This window comes from Apis laboriosa, unplaced genomic scaffold, assembly GCF_014066325.1.
Source record: "Apis laboriosa isolate Shangri-la unplaced genomic scaffold, ASM1406632v1 scaffold1321_cov151, whole genome shotgun sequence".
NCBI lineage: Eukaryota > Metazoa > Arthropoda > Insecta > Hymenoptera > Apidae > Apis > Apis laboriosa.
In genome coordinates this window covers 1,438,271-1,462,578 of record NW_025221248.1, presented here as the reverse complement: position 1 = coordinate 1,462,578, position 24,308 = coordinate 1,438,271, and the positions used below count along the sequence as shown (strand labels likewise).

Below are 24,308 nucleotides of genomic sequence, written 5' to 3'. Positions count from 1 at the left end.
TATAATCGAGGGTAAACGCAGATATGAATCGTTAGATCATGAGTGAGTGTGTTTAAAAAGAAAAGGTGTAGTTGACAAAGTGTAGGTGTAGTAAATTTTCTTTTTTTTTTTTTTTTTTTTTTATTCTCTACCTTCGATCCATAAATTATTTAAAAAAAAAAAAGTGAAGCTTGAGTCGCGGAGTTGCGTGCAATACATATTTCGTGAGAATGCGTTAGAATGTTGTCTTCCTCTGGAACCCCTTTCAGTGTCCGCGATATTCTTAGCGAGGATCAGCAATTAGGAATCATGGATTGCTATCCTTCCGTGCACCATCAGCACCAGCTCCAACAGCAACACGTGCCGCAAGAGTATTACGGTTACAATGCAATCGTGCAGGAGAACAATTGGGACGTGGAAAAGTTCAAGGAACAAAGCTCGATGCCGACGTACGCTCATTATCCGGACTTGAGCCACGGAATTCATCAATTGAATTCGATCGCTCCTCCGTATCAAGATCCACCGGTTACGGAAGATGGTGCGTAGAATTTCTGAATTTCAAATTATTTCGAATTACTTTTGTTTCTCTGAGGTGATCAACGTGTTCCTCGACGTGTGTTTATTAGGTAACGTGGTTACGTCGAGCAAAACGGAGTTACGGAAGAGTCAGTCCGGCAAGAGAACAAAACGGAAGCCTAGGGTGCTCTTTTCTCAAGTGAGTTTTCTCGTGTCGAGTGAAAAGAATAATCACAAATATTTTGATCTAATATATTTTTTAAATCCTAAATTATATATATTTATTTAATTTATTCGATATAACTTGTGCATATATGTAATAGGTAATTTATTTGTATCAATTTTTTATAATAATAAAACTTAGTGCATAGAATAATTTAAATAAAATAGTACAAATTATATTCTCAATAAAAATTTTCTTTAATTAAGAAGGATCTGATCATTTTGATATACATTTTTTAAAAGATTATTGAAAGAAAAATATTTTAAATTTCTATATATATATGTAAAATGATTTGACAATATTGAAATTTTTGAATTTGATACTGCTAATTATAAAGAAATTTGGAACTATTGATTTATACAGTAAAACTCCACTCCAATCGATTAGATTTTTATAATTTTTATATTATAAATATTTGAGTTTTACATTATCGAAATTCAAATTCATTTTTTCTTCTTTTCCAGAAAATATTTATTTTATGAAAAATTAAAATTTTTATTTTTAGAATTTTTCAAAGTCAATCAAGCAATAATAGATAACAGGTATCTTTTTTCTTTACCAAAAATTTAATTTTTATACAAATTATTTTTTATTTTAGTTTCAAATTGCATTTACAATTAAATTATTACTAAAAAATTTCGCAGTTTAAGAATTCGAAACTTTTCAAGAATTTCGAAATTCCGACATTTAAATGAGCCATGTCTATTATTACTGATAGGCATTAATAGTATTACAATCTAAAAAATTTCAAATTTACTTATATTGAATACAAGATATACATTACATTTTTATATAAATTTACCAAAAACCACAATAATTAATAAATAATAATAACTAAATCTTGTATTCAATATTTTCAAAAAGCCTTTCTTTTAAAATTTACATTTTAAATCCAGACAACACAATTATTTATCACAGCTAAAACATTAAAATCTTTCTCGAAAATTTAATAAATTACATTCCAAATCTTTTAAACAATCGATATTCCCTTCGTCCTCCCCCTCTCTTTCCACATTTTTTCTAATCCAAACTAAAAAAATCCTTACAGAATCAGGTATACGAGTTGGAGCAGCGATTCAAGCAGCAACGATACTTAAGCGCCCCTGAGAGAGAGCTACTCGCCCAGACCCTGAAACTGACCAGCACCCAGGTGAAGATCTGGTTCCAGAATCGGCGATACAAGAACAAACGCGCTAGGTTGGAGGGCGTGGAGAGCCTCCAAGCGCAAAACATGAAGAGCCAATCTCTGAAGAAGATCCACGTGCCAGTATTGATCAAGGACGGGAAGCCAAACCTTCCCCAAGATACCTACAACCCCTCTTACTGGTCCAACATCAGGCCGGATCTCGGCGTGACGACGATGCAACCGGATTACAGAACGATGAACGAGATTCGCCTGAGCCCGGAATTCAGGACGACGAACGGCGTCGAAATGAGGATGGACACGAGCATCAGTCCCCAGTTCAAGACGGAAATAAGCTCGGAACTGGGCGGGAAATCGAGTTTGAACGGGGAGGTTCAAGCTCAGGCTAGGCAGCATGTCCTCGCTGTGTCCGATTTCAGGAATAATTTGGATCCTCGAGCAAGTGTGCACGATTGCCACAGGCAGATCAAGGGAAACCAAGTGAGTGGCGACGAAACCAACCACGTTGCCACGTTTCCAGAGGTGAAGAACATCAGCACGGACAGTAAGGTTATGGTGAGCGACGGAAGACCGGTGATGGACGTGACCAGTAGCGATTACGGCTTCCCCAATTATTTGGGCCCGGCCAATTATCAGATGCAGTACGTTAATTACATGGAACAGGTGCCCATGGACCAAAATCTGCAACGATTGTGGTAGGGGATGGGATCGTAGTTTTCGTAGTTTCGTAGTTGAAACTCTCGTGTTCTTTTGGAAACGCGTTTCAAACGAAGGATCTCTGATTAAGGTTTAGCGAAGAGGTTGTTGTTGAAGCGATTTTTTTGGAAGAGCACAGATTCAAATTTGTCCAAAGCTGTAAATTGATGAGGATGTTCTATTGTGGAATTGGGAGGAGGAGTGAAGTTCCAGGAGAAGATATTTCGCGAATTGTTGTGCTTTGGATCTGAATGAATCCAAGATCAGTGTTTCCCAAACTCGTGGATCTTTATTGATAATATTAATTACAATTAATAATTAGTATTAATTATAATAATGATAATAATAATTGTTACTCCTCAAAACCACTTTGTTCAGATCAGGATCATAAATTTTAAATTTTATAATGAAAATTTTCGATTATCTATTCACTTCGATAAATTATGTTATAATCTAATCATACAGATATTGAAGAAAAAATATTTTAAATTCATCATAAATTAATATTAAATATTTTTTTAATATTTCACTTATAAATTTTCATATATGCATAAAAAGATATCTCAAAAAAAAAAAAACATTGGGAAACACTGTTTAAAATCATAAAAAAATGTTTCGCATGTTATTTTTGTAACAAATACTTTCACGCTTTTTTTATTCGAAAAATAACGAACGAAAAATTATATACAGTGGCTACAAAAAATATTCGCCCATTATTACATTATACATTTAGTACATTATAATTAATTAGATGCAAGTAATTAGATATTATAATTCATATCATTTAGTAGTAGTGTATTTTCATGTAGCTATTAAAATTTGATATTATGAAAATAAAATGTAGAAATATGATGATGAAGAAAGAATTGAAAATTAAGGGTATATATAAATATTTTTTATAGCCACTATATATATATATAAAACAATTTACATTCGAGTTTCGAATATCTCCATAATGGCGAAGAATGGAGAACCATACGACAACCCTAACAGGTAGCCAAAATGTTCATTAGTGCACCTTTTAATCACCGCGATAGCTTTAAGTTAGAGATAAATAGTAAAGCCTATAGGCAGCTGTGTTTCATTTTTTCTTATTTTTTTTTTTTTTTTTTTTTTTTTCTTTTCTTCGTTCTTTTTTAGTTAGGTAAGATATCCTCTCTCAAATAGTAACGCGCCGCTCAAGAGGCCTGAACGGAAATTGCTTCAAGTGGCTTTTGCGGAAACATCAGTTACTACGTATTCCGCAGACCTCGTGTTTCTCGTGATTCTATTTTTTTTTTTTTTTTCCCTTTCGATAATTCGATTTGTTTTATTCGGCAAACTTGTTTACCGTCAGAAGAATCGTATAGCCATTACGATCGATGATCTTGCAATCAAGAAAATCACGTGGACGTGTGCAATTTTCTTTCATTTTGGTTCACAAAAAGTTATAACGGTTATAATGTACTTTTGTACGTGCCAGATGTTTATATCTGGTTACGAGAACAAGGAAGGTGACAATAAATAAAACGAAAGGAATGATTAAATTCTGAATTTGTTTCATTTTTCTTTAATCCATCGTTTTCAGAACGAAATTATTAAGGAAGAAAGTTTGTTTAATTCTTGTGGAAATAATTATCTTTACTTTGTTTAATAGGGAAATAAATTACGATTTTATAATTTCATAATATTTCAGGAAGTTAGAAATAATAATAACTTAACTACTCTTTATTCTTTGCTTTTAATAACGAGAATTAAATCGTATGATAATCTGAAAGAAGAAGCTTAGAAGAATAACAAGAAATTTTTCATCACGCAACTTTTTTGAAGATGCTTCTCGAATTCACTGAACACAGTACGTATACGCAGAAGTGCATAATTTTAAGTCTTAATTCATTATACATTTAATTTTAAACCTCAACAATTATTTGCAGCTGTGTACAGAACAGCGTTGCATGAGTTTTATAAATGATTTTTTATCATACTATATTTGTCTATTGTAAAAAAAAGAAATAGAACTTTTTTTATTTAATATTTTCTTTTTCTACTTGTCTAACTGTCAAAATGGTTTCAGAGTTTTTATTTTTTTCAATTACTGAAAACCTGCAATTAGTTTCAACAAAATTAATATTTTGATTTTTAAAAAAATAAAAACATAAGTACATATATTCCTAGAAAAACATAGCCATATAAATTTTTTTAATGTATCAATCATCCTCTTAATATATAAAATTAATCATTTAGCCTTATCTTTATCTCCATGAAACTCGATCAATTCCAATCAACCGTGCATATATACATGTATTATACGTCATACGTTATACATAAAATTTAAAATTAAACAACACCGTCGCATCGAGATAAAGTCATTCCTATTTTTTTCGCGAAATCCAAATAGATTTTTATCATTCCTGCGGAATCTCTTTCCGTTCATTTCGCCGCGAGAAACATCGTCCAGGTCGATAAAACAAAAATATGGCGAAATGGCATTTATAAATAGGTGAGTTCTGACAGCTTGAGCGAAGCCATGGGTGCCTTTTAGGTTATCGCGCGAGCATGACGGGTCATCTGGCAGTCAAGTGCCTTCACATAGACGATTCAACGTCGGCGTAATCGTTGTTCATGGTGCTACCGCCGCCATAAAGGACCATGGGAACAAGCTGATAAAAATGTCGCTGCCGATACATCCAACCCGGATCGCGTGGCGTTTTTCTCATACGCGACCCTCTCACCTTCCACGGCCAACCAGACCACCCTTACGAAACATGGATTCGCCCCGCCCTCTACCGCACCTGCAAAGCACCTGACCGCACTTGTTGTTTCTCGAGATACGGCTCCGTTTCCGTGGACGTGTTCCAGAAAACAAACTACGCGCTCGTTTCGATTTTGGCAGTGGAAGAATTTGAAGGATAAGAGTTTTGTTCGTGTTAATTAACTGGATGGGTTTTCGAGTTGCTAGTTTCGATTATTGGGGTATTTACGGAAGAACAATTGCAACGTTTGTAAACATAAATCGATTATTGATATCGAGTAATGTATTGAATGATATCAGGAAAGAGAATGGAGAAATGTTTATATGACAGGCTGTTTTCGAATTGATATTTATGCAATGTAAATAAGCCCTTATTACTCGAATAATTTGGCAAATTTTTAATTGGAATAATTAGAGCAGAAGTTAAATTTGTTATCGCTGCTTAGGGAGAAATATTTTTATTAATTTTATTTATTATGATAAAGATATAAAGAAAGCTAGATAAGTAAATATAATTAATTGTTTTTATTATTTCTATTAAATATGAAATTATATTCAAATTATGAATATTTATTGATTTATATTTTTTTCTATCTTTGTTTGAAAGATATAACTTGTTCCGATTTTGGAGAAATTATTTATAAATATTATATATTATTTGAATTTATTGTCTAGTATAGATATATGTATGATTATATTTCAAAAAATGAGAAAAATTTAAAAGAATGTTAGTTAACAAATAAAGGTATATTTATTTATAAAATTAATTTGTAAACTTGAAATATTTTTATGTATGGATTTCAACAATTAAGTTAAATTTAGTTACATATGCTTTTTCTTTCGATAAATTTGAGATTGATGTTATTTATAAACCAATAAATTACATTTTACAAAACGTATAATGTAATAATATATGTATAAAATATTAAAAATATTTTTTATTTTATTAATTATCGCATCATAAAATATTAAAAATAAATTAAATATATGTACTTAAAAAAAAATGAATTAAAAATAAATATTTTGTACATATTATTGGATAACACATATATACAGATATATAATAGATACAGATCTTTAAGAATGAAAAATCATATCATTCATTTTGATATCCAATCCCACATTATTTAAAGATTCTTTATATATTATTATTATATTTATTATAATTATATTAATTAAAATTTGAAAATGTCAATAAATTTTAATTAAAATTAATTATTCAAATTATTGGAAAATTTATTTTAAAATAAAAGTAAAGAATGGAATTTTTAACCTATAATCTATTCTAATTAATTATTTTAATCTATAATAAAAAAAAACAACGTAATCAAAATATTTTTTGCATTCGTAATATAAGACGATGCATTATTGCGGACCAAATGCAATTTCTTCCGCAGTTTCAGCCTGAATTCTGAAAGCCCCATTAGGATATCATGTGTATTCGCATCATATCCAATCAATCACCGGACATTAAATACGGAAATTCGATCCTATTTGCCTGCGAACGAATGAGAAGCATCAAAGATAGGTGAATATTCCGCGCAAGGGAACACGAAATATTGATGCTGTCCAAATAAAGATGAGAGTGCATATGCATAGAATGTACCGTAGATCATTTGGATTTATTTAGACACATCATGTTTATTCAAAACTCATTAATCACGTCATATTATCACATTACTACATTTGTTCGTAATTAATATTAAAATGAATATTGTTTAGAAGATTAAACAATATTTTTTATTATAGAGTAGTGATAGAAAAGTATCGTAATAAAATTTTATTTTATTAAATAAATGGAATTTAAATATTACTCTGGTATTACGTTACAGTACGATATATTGAAATATGAATGTATATACTGCAGTAATGCAACGTCATAAACAAGTAATTATAATATATATCGAGTTCTAGAAATAATTTATTTGTTTAAATTTATTAGATATTATATTTTATAGTATTGACATAAAAACTACTTAACAATATTTTGATGATTCTCTTTTTATACAATACATAAATATTTTATAAATAATCTTTTATATCGATAAACGATAAGTTAATATGTAATAAAGAAATTTGTAACCTACCAAAGATATAGTAGAAACGCGCGAAGATATTCATTTTACCGACAGTGGGAAATATGTTCTCAAAATTCTGTCATTTCGTTTGCTTTTCAACGCACTCTATGTCGCTAATTCAAAATGAATAATTTCTAATTTCTATTAATACAGACAAATTAGAAAAAATTTTATCGTGATAATAAATTTATCGTGAAATTATTCTCATATTTGTCTTTCCTACATTTATTCCTTAAATTTCTACTTTTCGTGAAAACAATTGTTACTTTTCCCTATCTCATTTTTAACTTAAATGCGATCAATGCGATTAAAGCGATTAATGATAGCTGATGTACATTTTTTAATCATCAATCCTATAACAAAGTAAACATTTGCGTAATCAAAAATAGTTTCGCTGTCATTCGCCTTTGAAATTCTCATTAATGCTAGAAACGGTCGTTACAAACGGCCGAAAATAGTATCGATAAACTAGCCAATCCACAAACTACCGGAACCATTAAAAGAACAGGAATTCCTGCTGTCATCCATGGTACAGCAATCAACTCCCCTAACAAGCGATATAACGTTCCATAGACTTTGGTTCAGCTACCCAAATATTAGTACATCCTCCATAAAAACAGAATCAAAGTAGATCTCAAAGGAAACGTGCCAATCGATCCAAATCGATCTTTCAATTAGCAAAACTTCCCGCGTTGTATAAACAGAAGAAAGAAACAAAGAAAAAAAAAAATCTCTTTCAAAATCGTTCCTAAAACTCTTTCTCAATTAAAACAAAAAGCGAAGTTTCCAAAAAGCGACAGGGAAGAATATGAGGGAAGAAAAAGAAAACGATTCACGATTTAAAAATTCTCGGGGAGAAAAGATTGATTGAGCGATTCCTATGGGGCGGGATGGGGGAAGGGGTGGCGAGAAAACGCAGGACCCAAAGGTAAACGCAGGGAGGATGAAAGGAGAGGAAGAAGTAAATGAGCGAGAGCGGTGGCGGCAGCGTATACTAAGCACTAATATTACATCTCTGGACTGACAGACGTGCGGACTTTAAAACCCAAGACTAACAAACAGTTAGCAGTCATCCGGTCTTCTTGTTTTTATATTCTTATGCCCGCCCATAGAGCACACGCACTGCTTTCTCTCTCTCTCTCTTTCTCTCTCTCTCCCTCCAACTCCTCCTCTTCTCCCTTTCAGTCCCCGATCTTCGTTACTTTTCGTGTCGTCGAATGCCAGTTAACGTCGTCCACGAATTTCCTGTCTGATCTTCGAGGAACCGAGCTTCTATATTCTCCCCTTCCCGTTTTCGCGTTTCCCTTCCACCCTTCCGCGAACCTTCCAAACCATTCGAAACCTTCCAACATTCAACCTTACACCACCCGTTCAAAATACAAATACGAACGAAAGATCTATCTCTCCGCCCGTGTATCCGCGAATCGAGACGCGGGTCTCGATCGGCGGAGCCGCTATTTATAAAATAACGCCGAGTTCGCCGCGCGGTAAAGAAGGATTTCGAAGCGGATTTCACAGTCAACGGATTACCACCGAGCCGATATGGCGCAGAGAGAAGTTTCTTAGGGGGAAGATCGTCGAAGGTTGAAGTCTTTCGATCACAGAGAAGAAATATCTCTCGAGTGGAGATGGATAGCTCGTAAGATAGCTCGTAAGGCGGAGGGGGGCGTTTGGGAGGGAGTGGGTGGAGGTTGGGTGGCCCGGTCTCCCGATTCGAGGGTAACTGGAATAAGGTATAATTTTCCGCGCCAATTAAGGTCTTTAAGAATTGCGACCAATTGAGCGGGAGGGTCAGGGCTTAGCTCTAGGGGAGAGAGATGTACCGAGGTTCCCCTATAATTTATTATTGATTAGATCGAATCGAGAAAAAGAGAGCCGCGGCGGACGAACGGAGAACCGCAATCCGTCTTCGGAGGATCGACTCTGAGAAGACGGCCACGTTCTTCGTCTCTTTATGAGGATGGAATGGCTAATAGGGAAATAGCGGAGGCCGTTTTTCCGGTTCGATTACCCGTCACCTGCTAATTGCCGATCCCCGCGCGCCTGCCGATCGATCCCGACGAGATACTTGCCGATACTTTTTAGGGTGACACTTTTAACGGTGGGGACAACCTTTTTTTGTAGGTACTTGGAAGCAATTCTGTATACAACAAAATTAATTTTTTTATTCTTCGAAGGTAATGTTAGTTAGGTTTTGTTTAATTTTTGATGGTCCAGACAGGGGAAGTGATGATTGATTGCCGATTTTTGGAAGTTGTTTAATTTGATATGGATAAATTGTCTTATTTTAATAATTATGTAACATCTTTTATAAATGATGGGAAAAGAAAGTATAATATAGTTATTCTTCGTTCAAAAAATTAAATTATTTTTAATTGTAATCGAAATCAATTATATTATCAAAATATTATATTATTGTATCAATTTATATTATAAAAAATTCGGACTATTTACTAGCATCGACAATTTTCAACATTTTTCGTGTTTTTAGTGAATTTTAATGGCTATCTAACGGTACTTAATAATAATTTGTTTTTGTTTTGACAATGTATCTATATATGTCTATTTAAATAGTAGTTACACATTCTATTATATCATTTTTGTATGATTTTGTCAAATATTATAGAATTTTTTTTCAATTCAATCAGTTAATATAATGATTATGTAGTCTTTTAATAAACTTCTGATATTTTCAATTGGAATAATTCATATTGGAATAATTACCATATATAAATTATTATTATATGAAAAATCTAACTAACTAATAATTAATAACTAATTATTAAAATTATATTGAAAAATCGTAAGTGATTCTAATTTTTTGATCAAAGAGTATATAAATATAAAAGTTAAATATAATTAAATTAAAGATAACAATATTTCTAACGTATTATTTTTATTATCGATTCAAAAACACAGTGTTTGATTTATTGGATCCAAAGGGATTGAAAATTTAAGTCGTAAAATTTTTTTGGAATAATTACCATATATAAATTATTATTATATGAAAAATCTAACTAACTAATAATTAATAACTAATTATTAAAATTATATTGAAAAATCGTAAGTGATTCTAATTTTTTGATCAAAGAGTATATAAATATAAAAGTTAAATATAATTAAATTAAAGATAACTATAACAATATTTCTAACGTATTATTTTTATTATCGATTCAAAAACACAGTGTTTGATTGATTATTGGATCCAAAGGGATTGAAAATTTAAGTCGTAAAAATTTTTTATATTCGTTCAAATCACGTCAGGGAAGCAAATCACGTTATCACTCTAAAAGAACGATTATCACGATTATCAATTTTCCCATCGAAACGTTAAAACGAAGAATTCCAAGGAATATCATGGAAAGAAACGTGGAATTATTTCCTCGTCGATATCTGGAACGCGCGAGGCCATCATCGGATCAAGTGAGGCGTGATCCACGCTCCTGTGGTTCACACTTAATTAAACCGCCATAGGAACTCGGCTCACAGCACGTGGCGGACAATGCTGCAAGTCTTTAGCGGCGATTGTTATGTAAAGCACACCCTATATATGCACCGCTCGGCTCCTCTCGACTCGATACGAGACGAGAAGTACGTACGAACTGTAACCGTCTACATCCACGGTCGCATCCACGGTCGGAGGAACTTTTTGAAAGCGTCAGCCACGAATTGCCTTGCATTTCTCACCTGTGAAATGGCGATTTTAGACACGAACAGAAAATAGCCCTAAAGTAGTTCGGGCTGTGAAAAGAAACAACAGATAATAATATCGTAAAATTATCATTATATATATTTTTCAATAAATTATATATATATATATATATATATATCATAGTGATATATTGAAATTATTATTTAAATTTTAATCTCAATTTGAAATGTTTATAGATGCTATATGAATTTTTTTTTAATTTTTTGAATGAAAACGATCCTATGATTGTCTGTCTAATTTCATGAATAAAGTTTTGTTAGAAAATGTACAAAATAGATCTTTCTATGCGAGTTTCTGATAAAAAATATCTATTTTTCAATTGAATGGATTAAAATTGATCTTAAACGAAAAAAATCTCAAATTATAATGCTGATTACTTAATAAACATGCAGAATGGTAACGTAATACGATTGATGTTGTAAAAATTTGTGTAAGATTTTTCGAAATAATTCTTTTGAAAAGTTATACACATTGCTAAAACAATTGAAATCATTGAAATCAATCAATCGATCGATTATATGAATGTTGATTCAAAATTGCTTTTGATTTTTGAAACAGATATATTTAAATTAGGAGAAAACATAAAAATTGTAATACTAGGGAAATATATTTGACCAAATTTAATTGAAATTCGTATAATACTGATATCACTGCTTCACATTTTCATAATACATAAAACTCTTTGCCAAATCATTTGTTATTTTAATCTTAGAATATTAATATCTTAAAATTCATATTAGAGACAAAGAGATATAATGAAGTTAATATTAAATTTATTTACTCTTATTTTTATCAAATAATTTGAAAAATTATATTTTAAATAGATTCGAAATAATAAAAATAAACAACCTTTACTCCAACATTTTCGTTTTCCTGTAAACCTAGATTCCCTGAATGAGCATGTTTCAATCGGATATCCAACGATTATTTCAATAAAAAAAAAAAAGAACTGATGATCTTTGTCCTCAATTATAAATTATCTCCCCTCAGATAACACAAAATCCAAAATCTTCAAACATTCTTCGATGGGAAAAACGATTATTATTTATATATTTCTAAGATTAATTAAAACTTCCTAACACAACTATAATATACTTAAAAAAGAAAAAAGCATACGAGATCTTTCTCTTCAATTAAATCACTTCAAAAAAATAATTCTCTTTCGCTACACGCGAAAATCAATGCTTCAAAATTCGATTCTCATCTATTCGACGGGGATGAAGGAAAATTTCCCAGGATCCTATATCCCCCTTCCCAGGGGGGAGAGGGGGAATACTCGAGGAAAGTAGAGTTACTTTCGCGAAACGAGGGCGCGGATACCTGAAAGAGTCCCGCTCGGTCGCGACCCTTCGCCATCCCCGTCGTCAATGAAAAAAAGCGGCCGAGTATCCCACTCCAAGTGCCGATCGCTCGTCACCTCGAGGTCGAGAGGTTCTAGGAACCGTGGATTGGCTCCTGGGGAAGCGCGACGACGCGGTAACAGGCGTGGATTGGTCGTAGGGCGAGGCTTGCGTCGTGACGGAAGCGTCGTCGGGCGTCCCGCGTCCAACCTGGATCTCGTCTAAAGCTCCACCTACGTGTCGACCCGCGAAACTCGAATTTCGAAGCTTGGAATGAGCCCGTTCCAACGCGTCGTTATCCTTTAAGGGGTTGGAGCGCAAGGGTGAGAGTAAATAAGCAAACGAGAGACGAACGAACCTCTGCTATTTCTTCTCCTTTTAATCTCACTCTGAGTGGACTTCCATGAGAATTTTCCAGCCAGGAATGCTTTCTCAGCTGAAGAAAGAAGATAAGACAATCTTCTAGGAAGATATAAACAATATTTAATTGCAGTACGTAATTTTCAAATTCAAGTATTCTCGATATTAGATTGGTCAGATTCACAGATAACAGATACATTGTTATCATCGTGTCTTTCGAGAGCAATGTATTAGAATTTTTCATTCAAAAATTCGAATATTAGGTAATTTTCAAATTTCTCNCTTGGAATGAGCCCGTTCCAACGCGTCGTTATCCTTTAAGGGGTTGGAGCGCAAGGGTGAGAGTAAATAAGCAAACGAGAGACGAACGAACCTCTGCTATTTCTTCTCCTTTTAATCTCACTCTGAGTGGACTTCCATGAGAATTTTCCAGCCAGGAATGCTTTCTCAGCTGAAGAAAGAAGATAAGACAATCTTCTAGGAAGATATAAACAATATTTAATTGCAGTACGTAATTTTCAAATTCAAGTATTCTCGATATTAGATTGGTCAGATTCACAGATACATTGTTATCATCGTGTTTTTCGACGAGAGCAATGTATTAGAATTTTTCATTCAAAAATCCCAATAATAGGTAATTTTCAAATTTCTCCTCTCGAGTATCGACACCAATTTATCCTTGGAAAAGATTTTCCATCTATCTTCACTCTAAAAAAATATTGGAAGGATATCTAGAGAGCAATGTATTAAAATTTTTCATTCAAAAATCTGAATAATAATGCAGTATATAATTTTCAAATTTTTCTTCTCGAGTATCGAGACCAATTTATCCTTGGAAAAGATTTTCCATTTATCTTCACTCTAAAAAAATATTGGAAGGATATCTAGAGAGGAATGTATTAGAATTTTTCATTCAAAAATCTGAATAATAATGCAGTATATAATTTTCAAATTTCTCCTCTCGAGTATCGAGACCAATTTATTCGTTCATCCTTGGAAAAGATTTTCCATCTATCTTCACTCTAAAAAAATATTGGAAGGATATCGTGGCGAGGGAGGAGAAAGAACGAATTCCGAAGTCGTCGCGATGGACGAGAGTGGAGGGATGTTTGGCTGGTGGGGGTGGTTGGGGAATAGAAGGGGAAGATGGCGCGCGCGCGGGTGGAAAGGGAAAGAAGGAAGCTGGCGGCGAAGTGGCCGCGGACTAATTCGAAAAATAAGTCCCCGGGAGCGACAAGCACACTTGACCGAAGCACGCTCGCCACGGAAGGGTGCGCCACGCCGTGTGCCCTCTCGAGTGCTCGCGAGTGACAATTAATAAAACGCCGTCGCGCCGCGTCCATCGTTGCTTCCTCCTACTCCCTGCACGGGTACAAGTTGTACCAGTCGACTCGTGACCACCACCGTGCGTACACCAGAGGATAGTGAGATTTAATCGATGACGATTTCCTTTTCTCAAAGAAATTAAAAAGAGGGATAAAGATCTGTAAGAAGGATCGAATGTGCGTGGAGTCCGAACGAGCGAGAGTAAATAAATAAAGTGTCGAACGATGTGTCGAACGAGGGATTGAAAGTGAAGAGTGTGAAACTTGATTGAAGGGATGGGGAACGAGATAAAAAATCGTTGATCTCGAGTGAAGATTTGGAATAGAAGAGGAAGAGATTTTAAATAGAACTGTTTTATCTGATAAAAAGAAAAATGTCGGATATTATAGAGGACGACAAACGAAGCGAAGCCTCCCCAAAACCCTCCTCCCAATTGACTCCCTTCAGCATCGCCGACATACTCAGCAGAAGAACTTCTTCTTGCGCTGAGCGACGAGCCTCGGAGTCGGAAGAGGCGCGAGTCGCGACGTCGTTCACGAGGAAGCCCCATCGAGAGTACGACTGTTCCGAGAACGAGCATAGGGAAAGTCAGTCGGAGGATCGTAATCAGATGGCGAGATTCTCGAGGCTACCTTCGCCGGATCTGAGCGTGGCCCGAGAATTGGACATCCTGACGAGGAATCTGGTCCACGCCAACATCTCTAACTTCGGGACTATACCCCACTTGGCGCAGGGAACGTTCAAGCACCTCGAGAATCTAGGAAACATGGGTGGTTATCAGCCGGTGAAGGACTCGAGGGAAGCTTTGCAGAGGCAGCAAGACGAGGCGTTGGACATGAGCAAGAATAAATATTTGGGTGAGTTGCGAGAGTAACAACAAGCTTGTTTAATCAAGAAATGTTTGTTTCTATAATGCCTCTATTGCAAAAAAAAAAAAAGGAAAGGAAAGGAAAGTTCAGAGGAGTGTCCAAGACAAATTTTTCTAGGATAATTCGAATTTTCTCTGTTCTATATTGTATTTATATCCAGGGATGGGATAACTAGAAGCAAAATTACGAGGTCTGCAATCGGCTCGCTCTATCGATGGCGATAACCAGATACGTAGAACTGAATGAACGAGAGAAGAGTAAGGAGGCGAGGTCCACTTAGAGTGGAAATCTCGAGGCCGCTTCCCTTCTGGGTGATCGTGTGTCTGCCACGAGGATGCGAGCTTAAGAGATCATTTAAGCCCCCGGTATCCTTGTAACAGGCGAGCTTTTCAAGGGTTTTTTAAGTTAACCCGAGCGCAGATAACGTGATCGAATGTAATTTTAGTAGCATAAGTGGTGCTCGAGTACGGCAGACGTCACAAGTGGCCGGCCACTCTGCTTCTTGCACTTGTTCGATCCCTGGCCACACTGTTGCTCTGTCTTGGATCCTCGACGATCCCTGGATCGCGGCAAAAAAACAAATTTAGATCAAGGTTACCTAGATCGATTCCGAAGAAGTGAGTTTTTCTTACCACGTAATCGTTCGAATAACAAACTTTTATTTTACTTCCAGTTCAAAGATTTCTCTTTGGACTCGATGTGATATTTTCCGATAATTTCGAAAATTTTTTTTCACAACAACAGAAAGAAATTCGATAATGAAAACGTTTCCTTCAGTACCTGAAGTTTGTTTCGCTCGTCGAATGATTCCTTCGCTCGTTCGAGGGTGAAGAGGAACAGGCACGAGCTGGCACCATTTCAAGGCTCACTCACGAAATTACCGAGTCCCCCGCCACCGTGCTCTCGAGTCACTTAATACGGTAATGGATAGGATATTCGAAGCCTCGTTCCTTAAACCCAGTTCCCAATACAAAAGTGCGGTTAAATTTCGTGTTAAATTTCATGTTAAAATCATTATCGAAAAGGATTTATCGGAGAACATTTATCTTGAAACTGAAGTTTGTGTAAAGAATTAATCGAAATATAATCAAGGAGGATTCGGCAATAAGGGGGGAGAGGGGATAAAGTTTCGTTTGATCAGCGTTTAACGGGCCATATCAATTTATTTGAAAACGATGAGCGGACGCTTCGTTCGGTTTGAGGTGCACCCCGAAGGGTCATCTCTCTCCGATGTAATCGGAGTGAGAGCAAACGGCACTTGCTGCTCTCGAACACTCTCGATGTAGGACGCGTAGGAGATGTTTGACGAGCGTCAGAGGAGGGACGCATTAGCCGAGACGAGATGGCATAGAGTTGACGTCGAAAGTGATCAAATATAGATCTCTCTAAATGCCTTCGAGTCCCCCCATTGGACCGGCCATTGCCGATAAACATTGACGCAGGACCCGGAATATACGAAATAATTATGATGTCACATGGATATGATTTTTCAACCAATGTGTTTTTCTTCAATCTTTTTAATCACGTTTCGAATCTTCTCTTTCTCTTTTCTTCGTTTGACTTCGTTCGGTGGAAATTTCATCGATTTTATACCTTCTTCGAATCCTCGTTTCTCTTTTCAGATTTTTATATGATTTAGATGTAGATGGAATCTACAGTTTGAATATTTTAAAGTTTTGAATAGAAGTTTGACGAGTTTAATTTCGTCAATGGAATCGAGACAATAATTTTGGTAAATTTAAATTTTGTATTTACGAGTATTTAATGAGGTTATAATATTAAGTATCGTTACATTTGCTTAAATGTTTTAGAAAATATCAGAATTCTTCAAAACTATTAGTAAATTGCAATTTTGTTATTTCATAAGTTTATTTATTTATTTATTCTTGAATGAATGTAATATAACATTTTAATATCTTAATCATTTTAATATTATTTTAATATTATTGCACTCGTTTCGTAGAAATAAATAAATTTTTATGATGATTTATTTTTGATCGGTGCATTAAAATACTAAATCTGATACATGTGTAAAATTTCAAGTTAAATCGATACTCAAGAGGTTAAGCGCCATCATTTAAGCACTTGTTTCTTAATTCCTAGTTTTAGAGCTGAAAATAATTCATATCTCTCTATCTATCTATAAATTTATTTTGATAATTTAATATTAAAAAATATAAACATAAATTGAAATAAAATTAAAAATTTAAAATTTGCATTCTTCGGAAAATGAAAATAATTGTTTTATTAAAAAATATTACATAATGACTTTCGATATCTTTGCTTGTTTTTTTTCTTTTTTTTCTTTTTATTTAATTAATATTTTATTCCTTATTTCATCGCTTTAATTTTCTTATATATATTACGTATTAATATACTTTTCTGCTTTATGCAATAAATTTAATTGAGATTGGAAAAGTATCGATCATTTAAGAAAAATTATTTAAAAATAAATCTATTTTGTCAATCCTCCTTTGTTTCCTTAAATAGAATTTTCTTTTCATACTTATTATAGAAAATGTATATAATATACTTATAAGCAATATTAGAAAAACCAAAATGATTGATCAATATTTTTCTAATCCTTTTGATGAGAACATTATAAATATAAATTATTAAATAATTAAATATAATATTAAAAATAATAAAATTATTTCATTAATATGGCAAAAAATTTGTTTAATTTATAAAGTTATTATTTTTTAAATATATATTCACAAAATTAAAAATAAAACAATAAAATTAAAATAATATTTTCGATTTTTTATTTTACTATTTCAAAAAGTTTATTTTTATATTATTGGTAAATGTTTCAACTATTATAAATCGCTGAATATTTTTTTTTTTTTTTAATTAAATTTTAAAACATCAATTGCATATTGTTATTATATTTTAGTTAGTTTTATCGATATAATATAATAAAATGATTAAAATACAGTGTAATTTAATCATTATACTGAATCAAGAGTGAAATGAATTTTGAGAAAATGTAAAAAAAATAGATCTCCAAATATAAAATTTTATCTTGGATAATTTTTATTTTAGGAATCTTCAATTCACTCTCTCAAAATTTCAATGTGATTATTGGATTATATCGTATTTTATCCAAGATAAAAGATTAAATACAATAAATGACGTAATACAGTTTTTTCGTTCATTTTTTATGAAAAGTGACGCTCATTATAAACTTTTATAATAAACGCAACGTCCCAACGTTTATTCATCCGATATATATACCACCAATATACAAGGTGTTTGCAGAAAAAGGGAAAATAATTCAACAGGTAATTTTAGAGAACAAAACAAACTTCAAGTTATAAATAATTTAATTAAAACGAGAAAATAAAACCGTCTCACTTTATTTATTTACTTTATCTAATGCAGAATAAAATTATTTATAAGAATAATAATAAAGAATCCTTAAATTTTCTTCCCATTTTGTTCAAATACGCATTGCGTTTATTAAAGTCATTCAAGTTATTGAACATTATTGTTCATAGAGAATAAGAAAGAAATATATAAGGACTTATATTACAAAATGAGATTCTTATTAATTCTGATATCTAATTACCTTTGATTTGTAACTTTGTAACGAAATTTCTGTCTATACTAATTATGTAAATAATCGTTTTTCTTATGTATCCGTGCAAGAGAAAACTATCTCATACAGAATTTTTTAAAATGATTTTCGTAATTGTTATACATAAACATAATTTCGTAAAAAATGATAAAATCGAAATATGTAATATATTTTATAACAAAATATCATTTATTGCAAAAAAGTCAAATATTACAGGACAATGATGAAGTAAAAAATATAAAAATATGAAATTTAAATTATAATTATAATAATGTCACTTTTAATTATTTACGAGATTATTCGATAGAATCTTCAAAATCCATATAAAAATATATATTTTATTAAATTAAAATACTTCTAAATAAAATATTTTACGAAAAAACATTTTTTCCATATGTATTATCTTTATATTAATAAATTTAAACATTCAAAAACTGCAGTCTCAATTACGCAATTTCTATCGAAACACTGTTTTCATTTATCTAATAACGTTACCATTGTGGCATAGCTCTTGCATTGAACCATTCAATTATATTCTATTATTCTATTATATTCTGAAAACGATTGTTGTTTCTACTAAACAACTAACGTTCAGTAATTTCCCCACTTGAATATTAAGAATAGACGAAACAAAACAGATTGACAAAAATAAAACAATCCATTAAACTATTATTCCAATATTATTTCCCCTTCTTTTTACATTCTTCCTAACAATTATTAAACAATGAATCGAATGCAACGTCCAAAAAAAGATATTAAAAACGAATAATCCGAGATACAGCGTCGCATAAAAACGGGGCAAATTTCTCCTAAGTTTAAAAGCTCATTCTCCGCCCCGAGAGAGCGGAATGATCGGCTCGTAGAATTTTCGTGGAGCCGTTGGCGAACGCGATTGCACTCCACTGCAACCGGTTAAACTTAGAGGAGAATTACCGTGGAACAGCAGCGTAAACATGTCGGAGTAGCGAGTGCACGTGTTAATGTTTGAACGAGACATCAAAAGCGGGCGGAACTCTCTCCGCCGCTTCTATGGCTGCTGTCTGCCGATGGTTATTCGTTTTCCCCACCCAACCACCCCCTCATCGCCTCGTTCCGGTCGAAAACGTTTGATTTATGATCGCGGTAGATCATCCTTTCCCGATCTAACGCGTTTGTTTGTACGGGAATTTGGAGAAGCTCGCTCGGATTTCCCTCTGTAACTCGAGTTTGTTTCCAACTGGATGTTTCGCCCATCCATCTCGGTTTCGATCTCGCGCCGATGTGCAACATCTCTTCACCTCGAGCTCGATGATTATCGTCGTCGAAGGTTAAACGTTTGATATTTTTATTACAGAGGACGGAGAGGAGGATATGTACGAGGCCCAGAATCACGGGCAGAGCCTTCAGAGCAGGAAGAAACGGAGCAGAGCGGCGTTCTCTCATGCGCAGGTTTACGAATTGGAGAGAAGATTCGCGGCGCAGAAATACTTGTCGGGCCCGGAACGAGCGGACCTGGCGCGGGGATTGAAGCTGACCGAGACCCAGGTCAAGATCTGGTTTCAAAACAGACGGTACGATAAAAACGATTCTTTTTCTTTTTTCTTTTTAATTTTATTCGAAATTAATTCCAACGACTGTTAAGATACTTAGAGTTGAAAGTTGCCAATATCGTATTATTATAGATAGATAGATGTTTGTCGTAGGAATTTTGTATTTTTTTTTTTTTTTATTGTATCAATAGTTTTATGCAATTTTTGCAATAATTTGATGTAGGTATAATTTTTCTAAAAGTTTTCGAAAATATTTAAAAAAGGATTCAAAAAATACGATTTAGGTGCTTTAAATCGTACCTCATTAAATCGTCCAAGATTGTTATATATTTTATTTTTCACATTATAAATAATAAATGGCATAATTTAGAATAGGAAATTATTTATTATTGTTTATATTTATTTGTTCAATTATTTTTAAAGTGTATACAGACTTTGGTCTTTTTTGATATTTACAAGTTTCACGAATGCATAATTTATGAACAACACGTTAAATCATATCTTTTATATCTTCTTCACTAGTGGTACTAAGAAACATTCTAGTGATATTTAGAGAACATTCCAGTGTGCAAACATTCTAATACGATTTACAAAACATGATTAGAAAATATTTACGATTTACAAAATATGATTAAAAAATACGTGTACATAATCTCAACAAACAATTTTACGCAAATAAATAATATGAAATATACAAATCTAACTGATAAATAAGTGATCATAATAAATTTTATAATGTTTTTATAAAGTTTTATTAAGTTATATAGATTTATCTGTTTTTTATAAGTATAGATATTAATTGAGGTAAACATTACACTGTCTTATTGATTATAATTTATCTTTTTTTTCTTATATTATTAGTATTGCTAATTAATATATATGTATATATTTATTTGATACTTGTTAAATAAAAGTTTTTTTTACAATAACTTTAATTATATTTTATCTTTAAATTATTATAGATATACAAAAAAGTTTTGTTCTTCTTTTTAAAAAATATAAGTATAATTAAAATAAATAATCATTTATGAAATTTAAGATATCATACTGATTCATAATTATAAATAAATGTTTAAAAAAATTGATAGTGAACTATATTTAAGTTCATTACAAGATTTAAGTAAATGTAAATGTAATTTTTTTTTATATGCTTATAATTGTATTATAATTTCAAAAATTTTTCATCTTATTTGTTATTTACACAGTTTTGATAATCAATATTTGAGGAATATATAATCATTATTTATTTTTCATTTTTGGAGATTCAATTTTTTTTTTAAATTTTTAATTTGTTTTATGTTTGTTTCTTTAAGTATCATATGCCTTTCTGTAGAAGATATCAATTAAAAATTGAAATAACAAATTTATTAGATTATAGAACATTCTTATAATTATGCATCAAATGCAATAATCAAATAATTTAAAAATTTTCTATATAAAATTTATTATTTAAAATATTTAATTATAATATAAATGTAATATATTAAAATATTTTTCAAATAAATTTTGAAAAAATAAAATAGTTCAAAGAAATAAAATTCTGATTTTAGAATATCTTATATATTCCTATTAAATTTTATAAATGATAAAATATGATTGAAAAATACGATCCACTATTCTAAAGAAATAAAATCACAGAAAATTTACAAATATAAGAAAGATCTGAGAAAGAAAAGAATTTTCGAGACAATCAAATGAATATATTGTATATGCAATTCTTGTTAAATCTGGTCAATCACCTTAAAAACTAAAAATAAAAAAATGCATAAAGATAAATTTGAAATTTATAAATTTATAAATTTATAAACAAGAAAATTATAAAATCGATATTTATACTTTTTTTTTTTAAAGTTGCATGTAATTATTATTTTCTATCTTTTTTGTATCTTTTATTTTTTACATAAATAAGGACTTTCTTAATTATTCAATATTGCAGTGTTAAATGAAATTAACAATTTTAAGAATTTTTAATTCTTCTATATTCAATGCATAACTAATATATTAATATTCAAATTTGAATTACTTATTAATTAATTTTAAAATAAAATTAATATATATACGTATTTTATTTTCAAAACTATTTTAAAATTTCAACTTATTTTATCTTTTCAATCAAAATTTAATAGAAATGCATTTGTAATCGTCAATTGCAATTAATAAATTAAGAAAGCAATTAAATAATTTTCAAACATGGATGTTTATCATAAAAAAATACGTATCTAATAAAATAAATATATTTAAAAAAATGCTTTTAAATACGCTACTTAAAATACTTATAATCATTCTATGTTCGAATAATCAATCATTTGAATAACCAAACTTCGAATATATAATTTTTTCGTATATTTAATCAATTAAATCAATCAATTATATTTAAATAAATTTTATTTAATCATTAATTTCATCAATTATAATTCTTTTTTTTTTTTAATTCTTTATTCAGTGCTAGGGAAAATTTGAAATAGTTAGTATTTTGAGACAAAATTGAATTATTAAAATTAAATTATTTTCATAAAAACAAATTTTGAAAATATTAATTCATTATATTCTAATGAAAATACTATTTCATTTCATATCTAAGTCAAATTCAAAAATCATGCTATTTGAAAATATTACTTTGTTATCGAAAATAAAAAATTCAAATTTCAAAATAATAAAAAATCTTATGTTTAATTCATATAATGTATATTTCTTATATTATTTTATTATATACAATTTTGTCATTTTGATGTTATATAAACTATTAACACTGTTACTAAAATCTTAAAGAAACTGCTTATTCAAAACGCTTAAAATTATTTGAAATATTTTTATATTTCGACAAAGCACTATTACCAAAATATTACCATTGAATATATAAAATACTACCGTTTCATTATTTCAAAATATTTCAATCTCAATAAGAGAGAACTTTATTCTTCAAAAAATCCAATATCACTTGACGACAAATAAAAATATTCATTTCTATTCTTTGTCTTTCGAGAAATCTCGTCCCAGGAGAAAAGTGAATAAAATAAAAAAAAAAAAAAAAAAAAAAAAAAAACAAATTCGAAAGAAACGAACAATTTTCTAATCAAATTAACGAATTTCTAATCCTCGATGGTCCCAGGTACAAGACCAAAAGACGGCAGCAACAGGAGCTAGGCGCTCTGGTTAATTCCGGAAACGCGAGGCGCGTCGCGGTTCGAGTCCTCGTGCATCCGGACGAGCATCTGAGGGGATTGCCACTTCGTGGTTCCGGCCAACTTCCCGGGCAAATGTCAGCCCCGCAAATTCATCCGGCGAACAAAGCGCTCGGCGGTTTCCCATACTACTGCCTCCCCTATCATCCCCTGCTCTGCCCGCCCCTTCACTCCACTCATATTCAGGTGCAAAACACGATCGCGCCGGACCTAGATCCGAGCCAATTGGCCAAACTCAACGACGAGAAGTAAATCGAAAATTTCCCTGATTTCGGATCGGATCGAGATATTAAAGTGGTATTCGGCTGAAATTGCGAATTGGGATTGTTCGAACGTTCAGCTTGTGTACAGGGTGTTAATAAAATTTGCGAAACATCTCTCTCGAGGAAGGGTTCGATTCTAGAAACGAAAATAAATGTGAAAGTGAACATGGCTTATTTATTGTTATTATTATTTTTACGGTGCGTATATTTTCGAGCCAATATCAAAAATTTTAGATTAAATAGAAATATCGTTGTGAAAACAAAGGAAAAATCATTAGTGCGAATGAATATTATTTCCAGTAATTTCCTATGTTATTAATTTATTTTTCTTTTCACTATGATTAAAAGATAATATTTTTATATATCATTATTTATACGTCATGTTAAATTTAGCAATAGAATTGTTTAAAAAGGAATTCAATGGAATGGATTTCATGAAGTAGATAGGAAAGTCGAAATTCGCAATATAAAGGTTGAATTATAAACAATTGAAGTTTTGTGCTTCTTTTTGGTTCCTAGAATCGATCTTCCAAAGATGAGCCACGAATACAATATATCCTATTGTGTCTAACTATGGAGAAAAGAGGCATGAAAAATTTGTTCGTAGTAATTTATAATGAAATTACTGCTTTCTCTTGTTTGTTTTTAAAAAAATATGTATTGACTTACAATTGGCAGATATCTTTATAAGATTTTCCAAGAAAATTTAAAGGTAATTAACAAAATTAAAAAACATTGACATTGTAAATTGTACTTATTATTTTATTTAAAAATTAATCG

The 24,308-nt window shown here is 31.6% G+C and overlaps 2 protein-coding genes across 2 annotated transcripts; both read left to right on the top strand.

Annotated features, from left to right (window-relative positions):
- Nucleotides 1-219: 219 nt before the first annotated feature.
- On the top strand, nucleotides 220-2,589 carry LOC122720751 (homeobox protein Nkx-2.5-like). Its single transcript, XM_043947671.1, has 3 exons — nucleotides 220-517; nucleotides 606-694; nucleotides 1,767-2,589. The coding sequence occupies exons 1-3, from the start codon at nucleotides 220-222 to the stop codon at nucleotides 2,559-2,561; spliced, it is 1,182 nt and encodes a 393-aa protein (XP_043803606.1). The 3' UTR covers nucleotides 2,562-2,589.
- Nucleotides 2,590-14,065: 11,476 nt separating this feature from the next.
- Nucleotides 14,066-23,722, top strand: LOC122720728 (homeobox protein Nkx-2.5-like). Its single transcript, XM_043947636.1, has 3 exons — nucleotides 14,066-14,962; nucleotides 19,888-20,104; nucleotides 23,193-23,722. The coding sequence occupies exons 1-3, from the start codon at nucleotides 14,479-14,481 to the stop codon at nucleotides 23,515-23,517; spliced, it is 1,026 nt and encodes a 341-aa protein (XP_043803571.1). The 5' UTR covers nucleotides 14,066-14,478; the 3' UTR covers nucleotides 23,518-23,722.
- The last annotated feature ends 586 nt before the right edge of the window (nucleotides 23,723-24,308 follow it).

What these genes read in the sequence shown, in the direction of transcription:
- LOC122720728 (XM_043947636.1), top strand. Translation starts at nt 14,479, where the DNA reads ATGTCGGATATTATAGAGGACGACAAACGAAGCGAAGCCTCCCCAAAA. An exon ending in GAGCAAGAATAAATATTTGG is followed by an intron (nt 14,963 to 19,887) that starts GTGAGTTGCGAG and finishes TTTTTATTACAG; the next exon opens with AGGACGGAGAGGAGGATATG. An exon ending in ATCTGGTTTCAAAACAGACG is followed by an intron (nt 20,105 to 23,192) that starts GTACGATAAAAA and finishes CGATGGTCCCAG; the next exon opens with GTACAAGACCAAAAGACGGC.
- LOC122720751 (XM_043947671.1), top strand. Translation starts at nt 220, where the DNA reads ATGTTGTCTTCCTCTGGAACCCCTTTCAGTGTCCGCGATATTCTTAGC. An exon ending in TCCACCGGTTACGGAAGATG is followed by an intron (nt 518 to 605) that starts GTGCGTAGAATT and finishes TGTGTTTATTAG; the next exon opens with GTAACGTGGTTACGTCGAGC. An exon ending in CTAGGGTGCTCTTTTCTCAA is followed by an intron (nt 695 to 1,766) that starts GTGAGTTTTCTC and finishes AAATCCTTACAG; the next exon opens with AATCAGGTATACGAGTTGGA.